Source organism: Pinus tabuliformis, chromosome 2_1 (assembly GCF_031772625.1).
Source record: "Pinus tabuliformis cultivar Carrire ecotype Pingquan chromosome 2_1, CPIR1, whole genome shotgun sequence".
NCBI classification, from domain to species: Eukaryota; Viridiplantae; Streptophyta; class Pinopsida; order Pinales; family Pinaceae; genus Pinus; species Pinus tabuliformis.
Window position 1 is genome coordinate 14,563,727 of NC_142299.1, and position 23,402 is coordinate 14,587,128.

Sequence of the window (23,402 nt, forward strand, 5' to 3'; positions counted from 1 at the left end):
ATTCGCCTCTAAAGTAATAAACCCCTACAAAACGATTTCAACAATATTTGGCATTCTCATGCCCTCGTAGGCTGTAAGCATGTTGTGACAAGGAGACGACCATTCCTTCATAGGTAAAATAAAAAACTCCCATCTGCCATTGCCCAGAAGGTTGCTGAGGTTAGCGGCTCCAAACCATGGCCCGCCCTTGGTGGATTCGATAGGATTTGGCTGTCTCATGCCCTCGTGGGCTTATAGCAAGCTGTGACAGAGAGTCGACTACTCTACCCTAGGTAAAAACATAGACCCCCATTTGCCATCGCCCAGAAGTTTGTTGGGGTTGGCGGCTCTAATCCATGGCTCACCCTCGGAGCATGTCGACAACGTTCGGGAAAAAACCACAAATGTGCCAAAACCTAACTCTCAGCGCGAACTCCATCCTTTCCAATAGTGCTAAGATATTTGTTGATGTTTTTCAATAATCCATTATAGGCTTGAAAAAAGAATGAACTTTCCTTTTTCCTTTTATGTTTTTTTTACATTTCTTTCCAATTTCACAATGGATTTGTGAATGATGTTGACATTGTTGAACTTAGATTTTTTGCATCATTTAAATTACATATAAATAATAATTACATTTTTTTATTTTAAATTGTCAAATACCTAGTTGATGTTACATTATTTTTTAAACATTTTAATAATTTCATAATATTTTTCTCAATTTATCAATTTCAAGTTGAGGTTGTTTCACAAATCTTGTACTCTTCACACACCATACCTCTTAATTTTAAGTCAAATATCCATGTGAAAGAATAAACACCAATTCAGTTAAATATCCATTATGATAAAACTGGAAAAATAAAATATATATTACTAAATACCTTGAGTTAAATACCCATTCAAATTTGAAGATTTCACAACCTTTATCAAGTAATAAATTATTAATATATATATATATTAATGAAAAAAATAAATAAAAACACCCCAGCAATCCCAAAACTTATCCATATGACTACATAAAAGAGTCTATAAGATGACCATGGCACTGTCAACAATACCACCATCATCAACCCCAATAATGGGCAGTGGTGATGATAATAAAAAATAATAACAATATATTCTTTTATCATGAAAAAGTTTGAGAAATAATAACGAGGATAATTAATTAATGATAATAATAATAGTCGCCGGATAGAGAAGCGAGCAAGAGGGGTTGAAAAGGAGATCCATCCATTCATTCTTTCTTCTGTTCTTCCTTGAGATCTTCGCATTTGGGTACGCCCCGATTCAACAGCAGCTCCACGGGACGCATGGGAGCTTGAAGAGAATACCCAATTTTGATTGTTTTTCTTTTAGAAATATATGTGTGCGCATGCTTGGCCAGGACAAATCTTGAGGCCTGAGCATTTTTGGAAAAAAACTGTTAAGGAGAAGAATAAGGAGGGGCAGAAATAAGAATAAGAAAGTGGGGATTTTGTAGGTTTGGAGGCGGTCACAACGCTGGCGGGTGTCGAGGACGTCTGATGGCGGATCCGCCCCAAAGGCGCCCGAAAAGTGATGAAGAAGAAGACAAATACCAAGACAACAGGATTCAGCAGGAAGAGAAGAGTAGTGGCAGGGTAGGAGTGGTAACAGGTTCAGGGTTCGAGTCTTGTGATTGGAAGAAGAAGAAGTGGGGTCGGGAAGCATGCTGAGCGTGCTCCGACTGCACCTTCCCTCCGAGATTCCCATCGTGGGTTGCGAGCTTACGCCTTATGTCCTCTCTCGTCGTCCGGATAACGCCATTACAACCGATGATATTCCCGAATCGGCACCTGTAGATGGCTACTACCTCAGATTCAGATGGTATGCCCATTCACAAACCTTTATTTTTCGTTTTCTTGGGTATTCTGGTTTGTGCCCGTCTATTAATTTCTTGTAGAGCTTTTATTTTTCTACCTAGGGTTTCACTGCCGGGGTCTCTCATTTCGTTTTGTTCCTTTTCTTTCAGTTTTGTCGTAGATCAGCCCCATCTGTGCTCTGGATTTAGTTTCTCTATTGCAACTTCTCATTTTTAAACATGGTCATTGAAAAACGACATGGGTTTGATTCTTAATCTGATTGAGGAAACGAGTATTTGTTTAGAATGTTAGGAATTTCAGAACTTGTCAAGTGGGTTGCGACCAAGTGGTTGAATAAAATCAGAGCAGTTTGAGAAATCAAACCCTGGTTGAATAAAATCAAAGCAGTTTGACTACTCAAATCCGGGTTCGAAACTGCTGCCTGTTCAAGTGGTTAAATCAAATCAAAGTACAACGAGCGATCAGACTCGGGTTCAAAACCGCCCGAAGGTATGCCGCTTTAATGCAGCCACTAACTCCTGCATTTGAGACCAGGTGGAAGTGTGGGTGACCTTGATGGCTCGTATATGTGGCGTATCTCAATGGGCAAGGCGACATGCGAGTCCGTCCTTGATGGCCAATGGATGCGGCTCATTTCAACTAATGAGGTCATGTATAACTCCACGGATGTGGTGTAACACAACAGACAAGGCCAGGGCCAAGGATTTGGTGAAGCATATATCACTAGGTCAAGGCATCTAAACTGAAAGTGGGGCACACTTTGTTAACAAAAGGATATTCACTCCCCAAAACAAGTAATCCTATAACTTAGTGGTATTTTTTATAAGGAATTGAAGATGCTTTTAGAGGAGTCATCCGCGATCCTCTAAATGCGTGAAACCTGAGGTCATCACCCTGCAGGTGGGATGCTGTATGCGGTTTATATTTGGAGGTTGGTGTCATGCCACTTGCCTTGACTCAACTATGATGATGGTTCTACTGCCTTTGGCCACGCTTGCAGGGGCAAGCGGACCACTTTGGTGATAATTGAACCACAGCAGGTGCTAAGAAAACACTCTTCTTTCACCAACCTTGTTGATCTCTTGTGCCTTAAAATTGTTTTGTTTGAGACTTCAGAACAACTTGCTGAGGCCTGAAAAAACTGTCTGCACAAGAAGGTAGAAATTCTTGTAGAAAGTCAACTAGGCACAGAAACGAACCCCCGTTGTTCTCTCATGCATTTATAATCGGTATACTCGTGGAATTTCTCCTCCTCTGGCAACCATATCTAAGTATCATATTTGATAAGAGTGCATGATGAGATTTGTTGAGGTTACGTTTACTATTATTGTATTTTATTGTATTTTATTGAGCTGAGAGGCTCATTTTACAGTTCACTCTTAATCTAGAACTCAGTATGAGGGTGATATGTAATTATAAGGGTGATATGTAATTCTACCCGTGCTTAAAGTGGAGTTGACACATGTCGCTCTTAAAATAAAAATAAAATATTCTCTAAATAGAAATAAAAACAAAAATGAATATGCTATGCATGTTTAGTTAGTTGTCCGTAATGTAATTTCATCTAAAGTAGAAGTAAAAAGATGGTGACTCCGTCTGCAAAGTCAATTTTTTGTTTTCTTAATGCCTCTACCCCCATGCCTATAAAAGTGACCCAACCCCCTCACAGCTCATTGCATTTGTGAAGAGTTAGAGTTGGTTTTTGGGGTTGTAGTGAGGAGGAGCCATGGGTTTCCCTGTCTGATTCAGAGTCTGAGCCAGATGATCTTGCCTTGTTTAGTAGTAGTGACTAGTGATGTTTTGTTATAGAGGCCATTTAGAACCTCCTTGGTTACGTGTTTTTGTTCTGATCTCTATATATTACATGTATTGGACAATGCACTGGTTGCCATTTTGATATAATAAATATATTCATGAGCATATTTTGATTGTATGTTGTCTTCTCTCTATATTCTAATGCTATGAGTGTGGAAACATGAATGAAAATCTTTAAAAATATGTTTTTTTCAACAACCGAGTCACTGAAATCAACTAGGCCGAGTCGAAGTTGGAGTTGGAGTCAAAGTTGACCTTCAACCGGTTCCGAATCTGAGTTGGAGTTTTCTGGTTAAAACATTTGAAGTGGTCTTAGTATTTTATAATTTGGTCAATTCTAGGTATATTTTTATTTTTTGAAATCTAATTTTTTTTTTGGATATACAAGTTTAAGTTATGTACTCTATGATAACAATTAAAAATACAATATAAACAATTAAATTACACGTTGTATTTTGCACTCTAAGAGAAGCTTGCACCCAAAGAAATTTGATCCCTCTCAGCTCATATTAGATCCGTGCTTAAGATGGATCTATACGGTTCATTATGATTTGCATGTTGATCCTAAGCTTTATTTAAAGGCATGGCACGTGTAATGTAATTTCAACATTTTTCTTGTGTTTTTTTTGTGCTTGAATTTCTCGTAACTCATTGCCTTTTTTCTATGTTACATGGTTTGGATTAAAGTTTGGGTTCAACAACGATTAGGTTTGATTTGAATTTGAATTTTGAATATTCCAATAAAGTTTGAATGAGGTTTGCCATTAAATTTGACTATTTACATTTTCAATCCACAAGTTTAAAGTAAAATGTAGCATAAAATAATAAGAAATCAACATCCATAAACATATGAGTAAGAATCATGATCAGTAAACATATTGATATGAGTAACAAGTAAGTAAACATATGAGTAACAAGTAAATAGTGAACTCAATGCATATTAGCCTTGCTACTAGAATCCTCACAAAGAAACATCCTGAGGCAAAGGTAGAATCTCTACAGTAGAAATATGATTCCACAACAGGTAAGGGCACTGACAGTCCACGGATGCTATCCTTTCTGAGTTTAATCCATAGAGGTTTTGCTGAATCTCGAACCTCAGGGTTTAAATTTGGTGAACCCTGTGACATTATTTTTATTTATGCACTTCTGTCACTATTCTATGATTTTGTAGAAAAAGGTGCTTGCAAAGGATGGAAGAATTTATTTGCAAGAATTTCTGAGGTTAGTGTTTTGAATAACAAAAGATTCAATGCCTATAACAGGTGAGAAGAATGTGAATTGATTTTATGTTACTTATTTAGAAATTAAAGCAGCAGTGCTTTAGTTTCTGTTTTGTCTTTTGGATTTTTTTGGGGAGGGAGAACCTTTTGGTCAATGCCTACTGACCGAAGGATGTTTGATCTTTCACCTTGTATAAAATTGTGAATTTCAGCAAGTTTGATCTTGATTTTCCCTTTAGCAAGTATATATGTATACATTATAAGCAAAGGGGTTAGCTCAACTGATTGTTGCTAGTTATTTTACTAGTTTTGTGCCAGTAGGTGCACCATGAGAATCCTGAATTTGGGAAAGCATCACTTAGATTTCCCTGTGAGATTTTCTTGGAAATAAATGTTTATCCCTATTGATCACCTTTGATACTGTGTAGATTGAGATGGTTTATATCTTTCGCTTCTTTATTTCTACCTGTATTAAATATTTATTGTGGAATGTTGGTTTGCAATATTTCATTTTAGTCAAAGGGTTGCATAGATGTCTATTTTTGAAGGATCCCGCAGCTGAATGAACTTACTTGTGTAAGCTGATTTTTTTATTTAAGCTATTGGACTGATTGAAGTTCTGAGATTGTCATTTATTGATTTGAGTGTTGAAAGTTTTTAGAGCCAATCAATTTCAACAATACTCTAAACGTAGGTTTCATGTGCTCTATCCGTCTCCCAGTTATGGCACCACTGATGCTTGAGCCATTAGGCATTAGTGAAATCAGGAGCTAATACACAATCATAATTAGTTGATTTGCAACTGCTAGTGATGCGTAATTGGTGCTTCTCTCTGTTTTAAGAGTGCTGTTGTGATGGATTTATTTTCCAGTTTTTATGGGAGAAGCTTTGGGTGCCAATATTATGACTTACTAAATTTTCTCTTTTCTATTACACCTGGTGTCTCTTTTATTCTGGCCGTTCCTACTTCCTAGCATTACACCTGGTGTCTACCTTCTTTTATTCTGGCCGTTCCTACTTCCTAGTGTCTAGGTAAAGGCACAAGGGGACAACCATGGCTTCTGACTTCTGGGGAATACCGAGGTTGTAAGGTTGTATATAGTGTTGTGTGACAAGTGTAGCTTGGTATCCGTTTAATAGCATGATCAACAATATCGAACCTAAATTACCAAGTTGATCGTGTAAATATAAGTGCAGAAGATATTGTCAAGGCTCAAGAATATGAGAGAGACTCTTGAATATTTGTGCTCCGTGTCCCAAGTTCTGGGGGGGCTGTATAGGTTAAGTCTTGTAAAACTGAAATCAAGTAACTCTGCCTGCTTGACTGGCCTTCTGGTGTGCAGTTCTCTGTATGTGCAATCACAATACCTGTATGCTTAGTCACTGAATTTGGAAATCGAGGAGTTCTGCTTGTCACCAGTAAAACCTAAAAGTTTGTAGATCAGTTGTGCAAGGTGATTCAGTTTTATAACTGTCATAGATGATTCAGGTTTTATTAATAGTGGTTTGCATTCTAGTGCTGATCTGCAACCAGGAGCTGCAGCCATTTGGCAATCCACATATGATGCCTGTGGCTGGCTTAAAATCTGCAGATGAGAGGATAAGGTGTCACAGATGTCTGCAGGAACTCAAAGGAAGATGAGCACCACTTGTTATGCAAGAAAGACTGTTGCTGCTTGCAAGGGAGGTTTGTGGATTGAGAGATATTTGCGATCCTGAACATGCTGAATTGATATACAAAACAGTATGGCCAAGGATTGCAGAAGCCCATTAACCAGACTTGGACTCAGTAGACTTGACTGCATATCTTACTTTTATGATATGCATTCCTAATATTATTTTGACAAATTTGTAAATGCTTAATATAGCTAGCGGCAAGGAGATCATCAACGTCATACAATTACAAGTACAACCTTAATGTTGCTTGCTTAATATCATTTGACAGATAATACAAGATAAGATAATTTTGTTAATGTCCAATGAATGATAACACTAGCAAATTCATGGAATATGAAATACAATCCAGTGGAAGTATAAAGTGGGAGTGCAAAAGCAATTCATAATCAGTAAGTCACAAGAAAACAAACAACTTAAAAAGTAGTAACCGGAAATAATACAGATACAATGCCCATACAAAAAATAATATGACAACAAAAACAAAATGGTTACTCATTCCCAGTTAGACAAGGAGAATGAACAGCCACGGAGGAGCTGATACACTCTTCAATAATCTACTCTGGAGAGAAATCTGGACTGAGGAGACTTGGATATGTGATTCTGGGGAGAAGCTGTTCATCTGTCATAACTCTCTCAACAGACAAGGCTGAAAGGGACAACCTGGTGGTGGACCAGAGCAGGGGTGGCTTTGGAGTGGTTAAAAATGTACCAAAGATGCAGTGGACTACATCTCGTGCATCTCTTCCACTTCATGTCATTTTACAGTTGCACCAGGCTTTTATCTTATGTTCTTCCAGTTCATGTACTTTATTGTATTGAGTATATTTCATCTAAATGGGGTAGTGCTAGGTTTTATCTCTTTATACGTGCTCCCCCACGTTCCAATGATGATTCACTTTGAAATATGATTGTAGCAAGAGGAGTGAGGCACTCTGCTGCCCGGGGTTGGGGAGAATCTGCAAGATGTACTTGCAAGGGAGGTCTGTGGGTAGAGAGATCTGCTGTCCTGAGTATGCTGGATTGCTACACAAAGCAGTATGGCCAAGGCTTGCAGAAGTCTTGGACTATGATCAATGATGTTCAACAGTGTTGGTTATATTTCCTTCGCGTGAGGTGGATTCCTACTTTCCTATAGGGAACATTTTAAAATTGGAATTTCCAGAGGTAACGAGAGCATCAACCTCGTAAGATTAGAAGTACAGCCTTGATGACTGAGAAGTGACGTGTTCTACAGGCTGGTGCAGGGGATTTTCCATGCCATGTCATGTGTGTACTGCTAAGAAAACAAAGCGGGTATCGAATTTTAAAACAATGATAAACTACCATAGACTTGTCCTAACCTTGGATCTGTTAAGTGTTGAGGGAGATGAAAAAGGTGAGGCGTAAACCTCAATATTAGTAAATAGTACATGATGGGTGCAAAAGATTTAGTTTTGCACTTTCGAGTGGTATTTTCATTGATCTTGATGCTTAATAGATTTGGGTTTTAGATGATCTATGGTAGCTATTAGGGAATTTTGAGGTTTAGAATGAACTTTTTAAGGAAAAAATAAAAATAATAAAGTAGAGTTATGAATTTTTAAAGGGGAAAAAAAAGAAAACTATTTTCTTTTACTGTCTTTTTGACTTGTATCTTTGTAGGACTACTCAAAATACAAGTGTGGGCACTTATTGGATGCAGAATTAAGCTATTAGGGGAATTTTGAGGTATAGAATGAACTTTTTAAGGAAAAATTAAAATAATAGTAAAAATAATGAAGTAAGAGTTATGAATTTTTAAAGAAAAACGAAAACTTTTTGTCACATTTTGTTATAAGCCATTTCTTCTATTTACAGTTTTCCTAGCCAAAGAGTTCTTTCAGCTCGTTGTGCCGATAGACGCTCTCTAACCTAGTATTGTAGAGATGTTGTAATGTCCTGTAAACATTTTGACTCGGTCAAAATTAAAATAAAAATAACTCTATGTTAAAATAAACATAATGTCAAACTAAAATAATAAAAATAAAAATTCTACATTATTATTATTATTTTTATTAATTTTTGTTGGATAGTTTAGGTAAACTTGACTTGTTCAAGTTACATGTGGTTTTTGAGCTCCAGGTTTGTGAGAACCCGTGGTATTCATGTGGAATTAAATCAGCCTAGATCCTTCTTAACTCCATATCTGCCAAGCACCAAGAAGGATCAAATCTCTTGATGCAAACCTCTTTTAGGGTAAACATGATTTTGTTCCCTTTTGGTGCTTAGTAGATCTGGAGTTAAGATAGACCTAGACCTAGGCTAGTATTTGCTTATACAGCGATCTTGATTCCTTTCTGCTTCTGTAATCTAATATTTTCCCAAACCTCTGTAGTACATGGTATGTTCTTTTGGATTATTTTAAAAAACTTTAACTTTTGAGATCAAAATATCCTGACTTTGTTTGGATGTGCTCATCCTTATTGAAATATTTCAGTGTATGCTTGCAGTTGCTTTGAGAGTAGTGAGGTGCATGTACAGTCTAGGTAGATCATCACATCTCTAACATTGATAAACTAAATGGAAAATCCATGGACAGCGAAGGTGACTTAGGGAATTCAACTAGTTGTTCTTCTCCGCTCATTGCTAGAGAAAATCCCCTCAAATATTCTTTGCTAGAGTGATCCGCAGTATTTTTTTTTTCACAGGTTCTGTGAACTTAGAAAACCAGCTTAACACTGATTTCCAGATTTGTTTGAAATTCAAATCGAGCCCAGTCTGGAATGCTTTTGTGCCATATCATAGCCGTGCCAACTATCTGTTTTCAATTATATGATTCAAAATGTAGAATGTAGAACTGTGATGGTGACCTCAAAAAATTGTTAAATTTCAACTTTTGAATGAATGTATCGTTATTAATGGCAGTGTTTACGAGTATGACTGGGATATAGAAAATCTCCTGTTTTTTTTAGATATTAGCTAATTTTGGGAACTTTAGTTTTTCTAAATTGGTGTTTTTCTCACCGATCGTGTTTTTTCTATGCTATTATGCTATTTGGTATTTCAACATCGTGTCCTTGTTTGAGTCTACCAATTTCCTTATATGTTGTTTCCTTTGATCGGATTCTCTGAAAAGACTATTTCTCTGAGTGACAACATTTGACAAAGCACCATATATTGTTACAGGTATCGTATTCAGAGTGACAAAAAGGTTGCAGTCTGCAGCGTCCATCCATCAGAGCTAGCCACTCTGCAGTGCTTGGGATGTGTGAAGGGTAAGATACCTGTTTCAAAAAGCTATCATTGTTCACCAAAGTGCTTCTCAGATTCATGGCGTCATCACCGTGCATTGCATGCACGAGCAGCCAGTGCAGTGCATGAGAATGGAACTGAGGACGATGAATTGTTTGGGAGATTTGGCAGCACAGGGGGTGTGGTTGGTTCAACTTCAAGTTCAGGAATTCAAAATGCATCTCTAAGCAATGGTTCTGCCTTGTTAAACCCGCCTAATGTTTCTGAAAGGGGTGGCGGTGAGACATGGTATGAAGTTGGACGTTCAAAAACATATACACCAACAGCTGATGATGTGGGCTATGCTCTGAAGCTGGAATGTGTGGCAGTTGATGCAGCCACGGGAATACCAGTAGGTCCAGCCAGCACACTCCACACTTCCCGAGTTATCCCAGCCCCTTCCCCCACTCCTCGACGCATGATTCCAATCAATGCAGTTGATGGAATTGCAAATCTTGAGCTGGAAGGACGCACTGCAGCTTCTGGAACATTTACTGTACTCTCTTATAATGTACTTTCAGATTTATATGCAACCAGTGACATGTACAGCTATTGTCCTCCTTGGGCTCTCTCATGGCCTTATCGTCGCCAGAACTTGTTGCGTGAAATTGTTGGTTATCAGGCCGATATTCTTTGCCTTCAAGAGGTATTATTATTCTCTTGGCACAACACTGAAACTTCAATAAATTATGATTCTGTGCATGCGATGCTATTGCTTGACATGCAATCTATGACATGTAATTTTTGACTTTGACATTCATGAACTGTGTTGGATTGGATGACACTCTGGATGACTGTCTAGTAAAGGTTTGCATACGTGGTCTCATTTTTTGGCGTGAAATTGCAAAATATGATTGTCAATTTGCTTTTCTTTTATCAAATTTGTTTATAGTTGCTACAACTCTAGCATCGGGAGACATTTCCTTTACTTTTTTATATCATATAATGTTGATTGGCTTGGATTTGAGTTGATTTCTAGTTTTCTGTAATGATGCAGGTTCAGAGCGATCATTTTGAGGAGTTCTTTGCACCTGAATTAGAAAAGCATGGGTACACAGCTGTTTACAAGAAAAAAACAACAGAGGTTTGAGTTCTGATTACCTAATATATTTTGGTGAAGGTTCCACATTTCTTGAGATGTAGACGAGCTAATGAAATAACGTATGTATTTGGCTTGCAGGTTTATACTGGCACAGCCTATGCAATTGATGGTTGTGCAACATTTTTCCGTCGTGATCGTTTTGCACTTGTTAAGAAATATGAGGTATTGATTTTTTGTGCTAATAGTCATTTTTCTGTAGCTTATTTACCAGTTATGAAATATGTCCATCTGATTAGTTCCTCTGGTGTCAGGTTGAATTCAATAAAGCTGCCCAGTCTTTGACAGAAGCTGTGGTTCCGTCAGCTCAGAAAAAGGCTGCTCTTAGTCGGTTGCTCAAGGTTGGTTGGGCTCTTTGTATTTTGTAGATGAGTTTTCTAGCTTGCATTTGATTTGTGGAGATTGAATGTACACTGTAGACTAAAATCCTTGCTTGAATGTTGACCACTTATTTTTATTCTGCAGGACAACGTTGCATTGATTGTAGTTTTGGAGGCAAAGGACACTAACCATGGGATCGATGCCCTTGCACCGGGAAAACGTCAACTTCTTTGTGTGGTATGTGGTACCCTTTGGATTGTTGGATGTGGTATGTGGTATGCTTTACAGAGGAGTTTTAGGAGAAACATAATAGGTGTCTTCTAAGTGACTGGCATCCTAACACATGTAGGACAGATATGGCAGTTTGCAAAAGTATTGTTGTTTTGATCTAAATTGATAAGTTGCTCAACCTTCTATAATTCAACATTTATGTAGTATGTTAAGATGAAAATATGTTAAGACTTTCATGGTCACAGTGCTGGTCCTATGTGGTTGATTGGTTTCCATATATGCCTTTTTGTTATTCAGGCTAATACACACATAAATGCCAATCCGGATCTCAAGGATGTAAAACTCTGGCAGGTGTGTTTCTTTTGCCAATGTGTCTTTTATAGTCGAGGTTATTGATGTACAGATTTGAAATAATGGAGTCTTTTGTTATCAGGTTCATACTCTTCTTAAAGGACTAGAAAAAATTGCTGCCAGTGCAGACATACCTATGTTAGTTTGTGGCGATTTCAACTCAATTCCTGCAAGGTCTGTATTCTTTGAAGAGTTGCTTTTGGAAACTGTATTTGCTAGTTTCAGAGAAAAGATGGTGGAATGTTAGATGTTTATTAGAATATAGGAGCTCTCTTGCTGTCTTCCAATAATATAATTTGGATTGTGTTTCAGTGCCCCTCATGCTCTTCTTGCAACGGGAAAAGTTGAACCCTCACATCCGGACTTAACAACAGATCCCCTTGGTATATTACGTCCTGCAAGCAAGCTTTGTCACCAGCTACCTCTGGTAATACCTCTAGTTTTGATGTATGGTATTCAGTCTCCTGTTTGTTTTCATTTTTAAAGCATTTTTCCTGAATGTTAGTGATTTGAAACAATAAGAAGGTATTATTACATTTGTAAACGACAACACTTTGTTACTGGATTGAGCCTGTTTAATATTGATGCAATGCATCTTGTAATAGCGTAATTAATCCATTTCAATATGTATTTTTCAGGTTAGTGCCTATTCTTCCTTCGCAAGAATGGTGGGAGTAGCACAAGGTTTAGACCATCAACGAAGAAGAATGGACCCTGCAACAAATGAACCTTTATTCACCAACTGTACCAGAGATTTTCTTGGAACTCTTGACTATATTTTCTATACAGGTAAATGCAATGGATATTTTAATTACATTTGACTTTGCAGATGTATTTTCTTGGTAATGTAAAGTGCATGGTCATTATAGATGTCAAGGGCTATTTCTAAAAGCCACTGGAATTTGGTTCTAAAAGTTGTGGGAAATACCTAGAGTTTATCTTACACAAACTTAACGAGGTTTGTTATATTCAATTGTTCATATGTGGGTGCTAGAGATTGGCACTGGTGGGAATGTTCACATTGAGCAATTTGGGCAGAGTGATGATGGGGTGTAGTGTTTTGTATGATATATTATTATTGATTCATTAATTATATTAACAAAAATATTTTCATTGCAGCGGATTCACTTATGGTGGAGTCTCTGCTAGAGCTTTTGGATGAGGAGAGCCTGCGTAAAGACACAGGTCTTCCTTCTCCTGAGTGGTCATCTGATCATATTGCACTTTTGGCAGAATTCCGATGCAGGCCTAGGGCTCGCCGCTAGCATAACAATGCCAGCAATGATGGTCCATTGCCTTGCCCAAGAAGAACATAAGAATTTATCAGTTTCGGGGATTTGAGTGAGTTGTCACTTCACCTATGTCCAATGTGTTCACTGTTTTCTGTTTGTATTCTGCAATTCACTTTTTATCCCTTCCCTGGCATTTTGCCATGGTGAAGATGGTAGTCTGTAACATGAAGAATTGCTAGCTACATTTTGCTTGCGTGTTTCGGATCTCTATAAATTGTAAGGAAATATTGTACATGTGTACATGATATTATAATAGAGGATGGGGTTCGAGAAAGATTTCAGTGATAATGTAGTGGCAATAAGAATTGGTCAAATTTATCTGCATATATGACAGAAGCATTTGTTGTACAGGCAAGCATTTATCAACGGAAGAGAATTCAGAGTTTCTTTGAGGTTTTGCCATCTATTTTTGATTGATTGCGATACAATGCATCTTGGAAGTAGGTTACTATTTGACCATCATGTTAATAGACACTTCTGAACTGTGTTTAATTCACATACTTAAAATTTAAACCATTAGCTGCATTTTAATATTTCTCCAAATGGTTAAGCTTTCCCTTTTCTGAGTCTCATAATGCCTTTAAATCTGTATCAAGGAAATGCATCATCTATGACATTATAATTTGTATACAACTGGTTTTTTTGCGGCCTACATTGGCCAAAGTTGACGCTAGTATTTTGTCCGAGGTGATGCAAATTTAAGTTTCTCTAGCATTGCCAGAGTGTTTTTCACAAAAGTAGTCTTATTTTCTTGCAATGTATTCTCTAATCTTGATTATTAGCACTAGATTGCTTCCCTTACAAGGGTGGGTTGTATTCACCTGTCCTAAAGAAGTGCATTAGAATGTTGGGCAGCCGTATTCAATTCATGACCTTGTGGGGTTTGTAAACTTGATCAGATTGTTTTTGTCACTGAATGAGAATTCCCATCATTTGAGCTATAAGCTGTCTTTTGATTTTATTCTTGGGATAGAGATGTTGCCCTTCGTTTTTATATCTGACTTGCTCTTATAGATTATTGCTTCAAATGGCATCCATATCGGTGCTTTCAAGTTGGTATATTTTTTCCAGACTTGGGAGAACATATTTTCGCTGGTGTAAAGATTTGAGAAAGAAATTGTGCGCACAAGGAGATTTTTAGTAGTTGAGGGAGGAAGACCCGGTATATGATGTCTGGTTCTACTCTGCTAATATGATACTACGTTCTCCTGACATGAATGTTTCCTGCTGAATATGGTTAGAACATTATATGCATTGGAAAAAAGTACATTTTGAAAAATGTCGGTGTCGTACTACAACATGCTGTTATAAGAATGCTTATCCTAACAGATTTCATAACTAGATTAATTTATTCGAGAAAAACACAAGGTTCTTTCTTAGCAGGTGATTAGCGGCAGCAATGCTCAAAGGGCCTGAATCAATAGTTTTATAGCAAAATGCAAGCTTCTGTGACCGGCATAAACTATGGCCGATTGATTGTTGTATCCAGATAAATAAATTCTGGAATAATCATGGACAAGTTGCTTGCAATTGAATGTGAATCCTGAATGTTACTCAAAATTCAGACAAACTATACGTGGTTAATTACGTATTTGTATGTTTAAGTTGCCTTAGTGAGTTGAAATTTTGCATAGCAAGTATTTTATTTGTTTCAATATGCTCCCATGCTTGTAATGCAATGGACGAAAGCATTACTCTCTAAAGGATTGAAGGGCTGGTAGCTGAATTATTTTATAGTCCTTGTACCTTAAATACCATGAAGGCTTATTGAGAAGAAAAAGCAGCAGAAGAAACACACAGCTATTTTAAAATGAGCGTTTTTATGGGAACCAGTGGTAATGACGACACATTGTACAAGGTATATGTTGAATCACAACATCTTTAGACCGAATATAGAATAGTTAACCATCTCACCATTCATTCAAATTTTCAATGGCAATATAATTTAGCCTTTATTATCTTTTCTTTTTTTAAAAGAAACCAGAAGAAAAAAATTATTAGGCTTAGCATGAGAGCAAGATGTCTGGCTCAGACAAATTTATTTGCATCTTTATCCGTGACAATTTTAAACAAAAGGGCTCAGTGGTAATATTAATAGCGGAACAATTTTTTGTGTTAATAGAAATCAGGAAAATGGATTTTTTAAGTTTATCACGAGAGCATGATGTGTTGATTATATAATCATGTGTATTTGCTTGTTTATACCTGCCATTTTAGATTCCTTTTATTTGCAGGACAGTGTTTTGATTTAATTAATATGATTCACTGTTGTAATATTTGTGGAGATAATGTTCTGGGGTTTTTCCTTTCTTTTTGTTAATCTTGCATTTATAATTTTATTTTCTCTCAATCAGATATGGTTTGTGTGGTTACGAGGAAAAGTTATCCTTTTTCATCTGGATGCAAATTTCGCTTTGTAACATTATTGCTCTAGCGAGCCAGATGTTGATGAGCTATATATGATATCATCATAGGGTGTTCAGTTGGACTTATTCCCGGGTTTACCTTGGGTAACCACCCTAACCACCCATGGAATGATAAGAAGTAATCGGAAGGTTTTACTTGGGATAACTGGGATATGTTATGGAAAAGAAATTATCATTGCCTCGGTTCTATTATGAAGGTTGGTTGGTTCTATTATGAAGGTTGGTTGCATTATTTATCTAGTGACTACAATTATTTTTTTATTTTGTCAGTTAACCATAGGGCTTTGAATTGGTGATCTTTTACAAGGAATGCTTTAACAGTGCACTCATTCACTGTCAATCCAAAATCTCATGGGCTATTATGGTTATTGTTCTTGACCATAGAAACAACTATATTTTTAGCTTATGATTTATAGTTATTTCTTTGGAATTATAATGCTATTGGTACTTTGTGCGTAAGATATTTTGTAACCTCAAGTATTGTAGTTATTTCTGTGAAAGTACATTAATTTCATCTTAATATGCATGTTTATCTTAAGTTACACGATACCATAAATCTCACCCTTGGCTCGGAAAATCAAGTTTGATTACAACCTAGGACAATGGATAAACTTTCTAAATTAGGAAAACTAGAAGATTCAAATTTAACATAAAAAATGGAAAATCTTAAAAATATTGTTGATGTGTTGTCAAAATTATGATAGACATGAACAAAAAGATAGCCATTCTATGTACTTTAAACATTAGTATTTCTGGTTATATGATTTTTATAGTTCAAATATAGTAATTAGCGGAGAGGCTTGTAAAAGATGAAAAAAGGCATAAGAAATATTATTCAACTGTGAGAAATAGCATAATGAAGTTACTTATTTTGTAAGAATGAAAATAATCACTCTTAATTGGTTTAGGTTTTCATATGAATCTGGGTTGCCAAGCTTGCTTCAGCATAGTTAGAGTCTCCCAGTGCTATTTAATAATGGCAATATCTCAGTTATATATTATGATTGAACCCATCCTCTAAGCTTCAAAAAGGCAATGACAACCAAAATGAGTACCAATGCAGTTTAGATGCGGGAAGTACCCACTTGTAGAGATCATGATTCTGTTGGCAACCAAAAACAATAGTGGTATAAAAAGAAACTTGAAATGATTCAAGCTAATCATCAGATAGTCATGATGATCTGAAATCGATCATAAACTAAAACTAAAGTAGAATGGATTAATTGCCAACAGTGAATTGATCATTAACTTTAAGTGTTGAATGTGGAAAACTGAAGGAAAGCAATTGATTTAAGACTTAATCAATAACTGAAGAAACATAATTAAGCTTGAATTTGCAGCAAAAACAAAGATAGAAGACAACAAACTTTGATTACAAAGTTTGTCCTTGATGGACTACGTCTCTGAGTCCGCTTTCAAGATGGGCGTCTGCGTTATTATGATTGATCGAAAGAGGTCTTTTACACAGCAAAAGCACCAGACTGAATGTGCACGCAGGCACTTTTGGTCTCTGTCAATAGAAACCTCCCTCTCCTAGCTTTCCAACGCCTGTTTCGGTTCCCAATTCCGCCTCCGGACGGTACACTGCCTATTTGGTTCAACATCTTGCTTACAAGACTTAACATCACTCTAATGCCTGTTACATGAGAAAAATGATGTATTTATAACGTTGCAGGTGCATTCAAGGCCTTAGATAGGCATGGATGGTTTGTTTTGATTGTTTAGAGGCTTGTCTTATGACTAGCTGACACCTTAGTCCCTAGTTACATGGTGGTTATTAAAATAGCATAACAATTAACAAATAAAACCCATAAACAACTTTGGGTTATCTCCAAACCCGCTAACAGTTAGGGAACTACGCGAAGTGGTTTGTCAGACACTCCTCAGAACAATTCATTGGTTTCATTTAGGTTGGTGTTTATTATATACATGAGGGAGAGTCTGTTCATTTCATCTCCCGGTGACTTCATATTCTCCATTATTTATTTACATCAATTTTAGTTATTCACTCAATCCTGATGATTAGGTGTCAACATTCCCCCCTTTAGTCTGAAGGGATGTTCGTGAGTCAAAGCATCGTTCTAAGTCTTTCAAGCTTTTATCTTCCAAGTGCTTTGGTGAAGATGTCTGCAATTTGCTCGTTCGTGGAACAATGGCGGAGATTGATTGTCTTGGCCTCAACATGATGTCGAATCAGATGATATTTAGTATTGATGTGCTTCGTTCGATTATGGAACTTTGGGTTCTTGGCCAACTTTATTGTAGAGGTATTGTCAATCATGAATGGAGTTGATTGTACTTGTTTTACTTGCAAATCTTCAAGAATTTTCCTGAGCCACACAATTTCTTTTGTTGCCTCAGTTGTTGCCACGTATTTTGCTTCTATTGTGGAATCCACTGGAACTGATTGTTTGCGTGATCTTCAGGGGACAACACTTGATCCAAGACTCATAGCATACCCTGAAGTAGATACCCCAATTTATTTGTCTCCATCGAAGTCTAAATTAGAGTATCCAATCAAATTGAAGTCGTCCACCTGTGTATACTTGATTCCAAAATCTTGAATTCCTTTCAACTACCTTAAAACTCTTTTTGCAGTAGACCAATGTCCTTCACAAGGCTTTTGCATAAACCTGGAGAGGATTCCAACAACAAACAAAATGTCTAGTCAGGTAGTAGTTAGGCAGTTGAGACTTCTTACACGCTGTCTATACTTTGTTGCATCCTCAAATTCTTTTCTTTCAATAGATGTGAGCTTTAAGTTTTGTTCCATTGGAGTAGTAAGAGGATTGCATTCTGTTATGCTAAACTTGTTCAATAAATTTCCAATGTACTTCTTTTGGGAAAGGAATAAGGACTTAGGACGCTGAGTTACTTCATACCAAGATAGTAATGAACATAGCCCAAATCAGTCATTTCAAAACCTTTCTTCAATTCCTTCTTATGCAATGTAGCTTTCATTGTTCCATGTCATCAAAAGATTATCTACATATACCACAAGATATACCACTGTTTTGCCAACTTTCTTGACAAATAAAGTTGCATAATCAAGAGCATAATGTTTGAAATTGAGTTTCAGAAGACGCTCAGTTATTTTTTCATACCAGGCTCGCGGTGCTTGTTTGAGGCCATACAAGAATTTCACAAGTTTGTATACTTTATGTTCATGTCCTTTCACAACGAATCCTTCAGGCTGCGACATAAAAACACTCTTTTTTAAATCTCCATTCAAGAAAGCAGTTTTTACATCCATTTGATGGACTTTCCAACCGTTCTGAGGTGCTAGGCAAAAGAGTGTCCAGATGTTAGCCCATTTTGCTGTGGGGGCAAAAGTCTCCTCATAATCGACCCCTTCCTTCTGTGCAAAACCTTTTGCCACAACCCTGACTTTGTGCTTGTCAAGCGAGCCGTCAACTTTATATTTGTTTTTGTAGACCCACTTGCAGCGAATTGGTTTGGTTCCTAATGGAGGATCAACCAGCGTCCAAGTGCCATTCTTTATGAGGGCATCATACTCCTTTTGCATCGCTTCTTTCCATTCATCATGAGAAGCAACTTCTTTGAAGGAAGTTGGTTCAAAATCTGTAGACAAATTCAATTCACAATCATAAGAAACATCCATATCAACAAGTGAATTAGAATCATCTACATCACCTCCATTTTGCCGGTTTGAATTTCTAGTTCCTATCTTTCCAACCTCATCAGGATGATCACTTTCAAGTGTCTTTGTCAGCCACTTTGGAGGGCCTTTCTCAAATGGTCCAGGCTACTTCGTTGATTGAGTTGGCACTGAATCAAAATTGAGTCTCCCAATTCTATCAATCACATCACTTAAAGCATCATTTGTTGTTGGAGTTTCATGTGGGGGAGAGAGTGCTTTAGAAGAAGGTTTCACATGTTGTTTTAGTATAGGAATCCCCCTTCAAGATGTAGAACCTAATTATCAAATTTTTGAAATGATTTTGCATTTGCGAATCTATCCAAGCAATCAAGTTAACCGCTCAACAACATTGTCAATTTTGGATGATTCAAGAAAGATTACATCTCTAGATACAATAAACTTTTTATTGACTTCATCATAGAGATGGTATGCTATGGAGGTGTTTGAATACCCCAGGAAGATACACCTACGACTTCTTGCACCAAGTTTATTTCTATGTACCTTTGGTATCAAGGTATAACAGATGGAACCAATGACCCTAAGATGCTTTACCGAAGGAATGTGCCCATACCACATTTCATAGGGAGTCTTGTTTCTGATAACATTAGATGGACATCTATTCTTTATATATGCAGTGCATAGAACAACATCAACGTAAAACATTATTTTTACATTTTTGAAGAAGAGCATGGAGCGTATCATAGTTAAGATTGTCTTATTCATTCTTTTAGCTACACCATTCTGTTGGGGATTATAAAGCACATTTGTTTGATGTTTGATCTCATGTTGGCGAAGATAGTTTTCAAATTCATTTGATGTGTATTCTTTTCCATTATCAGTGCGAATAGACCCAATATGAGTTTGTGTATCATTTTCAATCCATTTATGAAAGTTCTTGAATGTTTGAAAAGCATCAGATTTGTTCTTCAATAAATAAACCCAACACATTCTGGTGTAGTCATCAATAAATGTTATCATATATTTATTTCCATTTGCAGAAGGAATAGGGATTGGGCCACATAAATCTGAATGAATGAGTTCAAGTTTTCTATGTGCTCTTGAATGTGAATCATGAAAACAGTGTGTGCTATGCTTTCCTAGAACGCAAGCATCACATTGCTTAAATTTCCTACGAATTGTAGGCAAACCAGCAACACTATTTTTCTTCAACAAGCGGAGGCTGTCATAGTTCAAATGTCCAAATCTAGCATGCCATAATAAACTTGATGGAAGTGTACCTTCTTCATAATGAGAATTGTATGAGAAATGCTGTGCACAAGCAGATGTACCTTGCAACTTGAGAAGGCTTTCTTCTTCTATTCCCCTCATGACAAGTGAGTGGTCAGATGCTTTTCTCACTTCAAGCTTGCCATCAAGCATATGAATGGAGTGACATTGCTAGCGGATGTGGACCGAGGACAACAAGTTTTTCTTTAGCTGTGGGAGATCTAGAACATTGTGCAGAAGAAAGTCTGGAAGCCCAGACAATTTAAGCCTGATTGTGCCAAGCCCTGATGGCTTGATTTTTGATTGGTCTGCAAAGTACACTGCCCCATCAACATTGTCAGTAAATTCTTCAAAAAAATATTTTCTATGAGTCATGTGGCAAGTTGCTCCTGAATCAAGCAACCAATTATTTTTCCAAGAAGCAAGTGAAGCATTAAATAAATCTTCATTTACTCCACTATTACATTGTGCCACAACATAGTGAGCGGATTCAGGTGCTTTACCTTTGTCTGTGTCATTATTTTTACCTTTCTGTTGGTTTCTTTGCTGCTCAATTTTGTCCCATGGTAACTTGCATGTAGAGGCATCATGTGATCCATTTCTTTTGCAGCGTATGCAGTGCAAATCTGACTTTTCTCCTTAAGAGTGTCTGCCCCCCCGCCTTTGAAATATCTCCCTGTTCCTCTTCGAACACCTCTTCCTTTGGAAGAATCTTGAGCAAGATTCTTTTCTTTATAAGCAAGGCACAAAACTTCTTCAGAAGATTCAGGGGCTGTCTTCTTTTCAAAATCTCTATCTTTTAGCAAATTTTTTCACAAGACAGTCAAAAGTAATATCTTTGAAATTTCCATTTGCTTGTAATGACTCAAGATAATTGGGGTAAGTAGGATAAAGTGCCTTGAGAAAAGCGATAAGAGGAATATCCAATTCAACCTTAGTGGCTTTGATATCATGCATTATAGATTTTAATTTTGATGCAAGAGCAAGAGGATCATTATTTTGCAATTGAAGATTGAAGAGTTTAATCATGAGTTGAACAATTTCAAGTGCAGAATGTGAGTCATAAAGTTCTTTCAGCTTTTGTAAGGCTTCGAAAACAGTTGAAAATGGCGAAATATGGCGACTCACCTCTTCACTTACAAACGCTGCAATTAATGCATAGGCTTTGCTGTTCTTATTTTCCCAAATGGCGAGCTCTTTGTCTGAGGTAGGCTGTTTTGGCTCTTTGTCTCCGTCTCCAATACACACTCCTTTCCACAACTCATTGAAAATGAGGGTGTGTTTTATCATTTGGGACCACTCAGGATAGTTCTCCTTGCCAGTGAGAACTATTCCCACAATAGATATGATTGAATGCATACTGTAAAAAAAAACTTCTGCTTTTGATGGAAAAAAATGCACTGTAGTAGCAATATTTTGAATTCTTATGAAAACCAAGAAACAAGCTGCATAGATATTCTAATGCTTCTTTTGGAAAACAATGAATAATATCATGTCAACAGTAGAGCCCTCAAAGATCAACAATCAGGTAGGCCTCGTCCATTATCCCCAGTTTCAAATCCTTCCACACAAAATCAACAGTCTTCTAAAGAGATTCTTAACAGTGTGAAGAATAGCCACCCAAGTTGTTCTACAACAAAAATTCAAAGGAAGAAGCCTGAAATTGATAGGACATCAAGACAATCAGGATCTTCGAAATCTTCATTCCAATTTCTTATTAAAAAGAGTACAAACTCAGCCTGGACATTAAACTAGTTCAGAGGGATTGAGGACATCCTCATAGATTTATAAAAGTCACAATGCATATAACATTGGCTCAAATAGATTCAATAGCAGTATATATAGCGACCGAGAGAACATAAAACATAACAGTAGCTGAAGCATAAAGGGGCTTAATTGCCATCATTATTTTCAACGCTTGTGCGTATCCTAGAGATCATGTTCTTCAATTCGATCTCCATTTCAGAAATCCTGGATTCCAGATACACGAACCGCTCTTCCAATTATGCTAAAATATCAACATTAGCTCAGCTTTTGATAAAGGATAATCACTTCAATGTTCTGAATTCCCCTTTGATATTTCAGCGACTCAAAGTTTGTATGCCTTGCAAGATCTTCTCGAGGTGTCACGCTGTGCAAAAGTATTACAGCTCTATTCGGCTTCCATGCTGGAGACGAGCTTTGAAACCGAGAGCAACAACGAAGCTGCAACGTATGGAGCTGCAACGTATGGAGGGTGGGGAAAGAGCAGCAGCGTATGGAGGGTGGGGAAAGAGCAACAGCGTATGGAGGGAGGCCACTACAACGGAAACATCAACTGCGCCAAATTTTAAAACGCATATGACAGAGGGCGCAGATTTTAAAACGTATATGACACTGCCTGGAGCAGGCTTCAGGCAACCGGGTAGAATATAGGCAGGAAACTGACACTAGGAGTTACACAAAAGCTAATTTTGGGAGCTGGCTCTGATACCATGTCAGACCAGACAGTAACTCCTCAGAACAATTCATTGATTTCATTTAGGTTGGTGTTTATTATATACATGAGAGAGACATTGTTCATTTCATCTCCCGGTGACTATTCATATTCTCCATTATTTATTTACATCAATTTCAGTTATTCACCCAATCCTGATGATTAGGTGTCAACATGGTTGACCTTGCCCATGTGAACAGGGCGGTCTAACCATTAAATGCCATTTCACCTTCCGGCGGTTCCGGCTAATTGTGCGCGTTCGAACTGTTTCATGTGACAATTGTCTCCCTCTGTCGACGGTTAAGTTTGTTCTCCACTGCAGTTAACTCTCATGCTACGGTTACGCCATCGCAGTGTTCACATATGCTTGTCTCCGCTGCGGTCTCCAAACCCACGCGGTTAGCCCGTGGTAACGTAACCTCGGGCCTGTTCACATGTAACATCGTAAACCTTCGACGGTTCAACCTCCATGCAATTTAGATTGTGGTTTGATTTGTATTGTTTTTAATATATGATCCGAAGTGGGTGATTTGT

General features: G+C 37.3%; 1 protein-coding gene across 1 annotated transcript; it reads left to right on the forward strand.

The window, feature by feature from the left end:
- Nucleotides 1-1,164: 1,164 nt before the first annotated feature.
- On the forward strand, nt 1,165-13,470 carry LOC149198446 (carbon catabolite repressor protein 4 homolog 1-like). The gene is made up of 11 exons (XM_089402056.1): nt 1,165-1,824; nt 9,680-10,430; nt 10,782-10,868; nt 10,965-11,048; nt 11,138-11,224; nt 11,349-11,441; nt 11,733-11,786; nt 11,869-11,960; nt 12,099-12,213; nt 12,425-12,575; nt 12,906-13,470. The coding sequence occupies exons 1-11, from the start codon at nt 1,667-1,669 to the stop codon at nt 13,049-13,051; spliced, it is 1,818 nt and encodes a 605-aa protein (XP_089258182.1). The 5' UTR covers nt 1,165-1,666; the 3' UTR covers nt 13,052-13,470.
- Nucleotides 13,471-23,402: the final 9,932 nt, after the last annotated feature.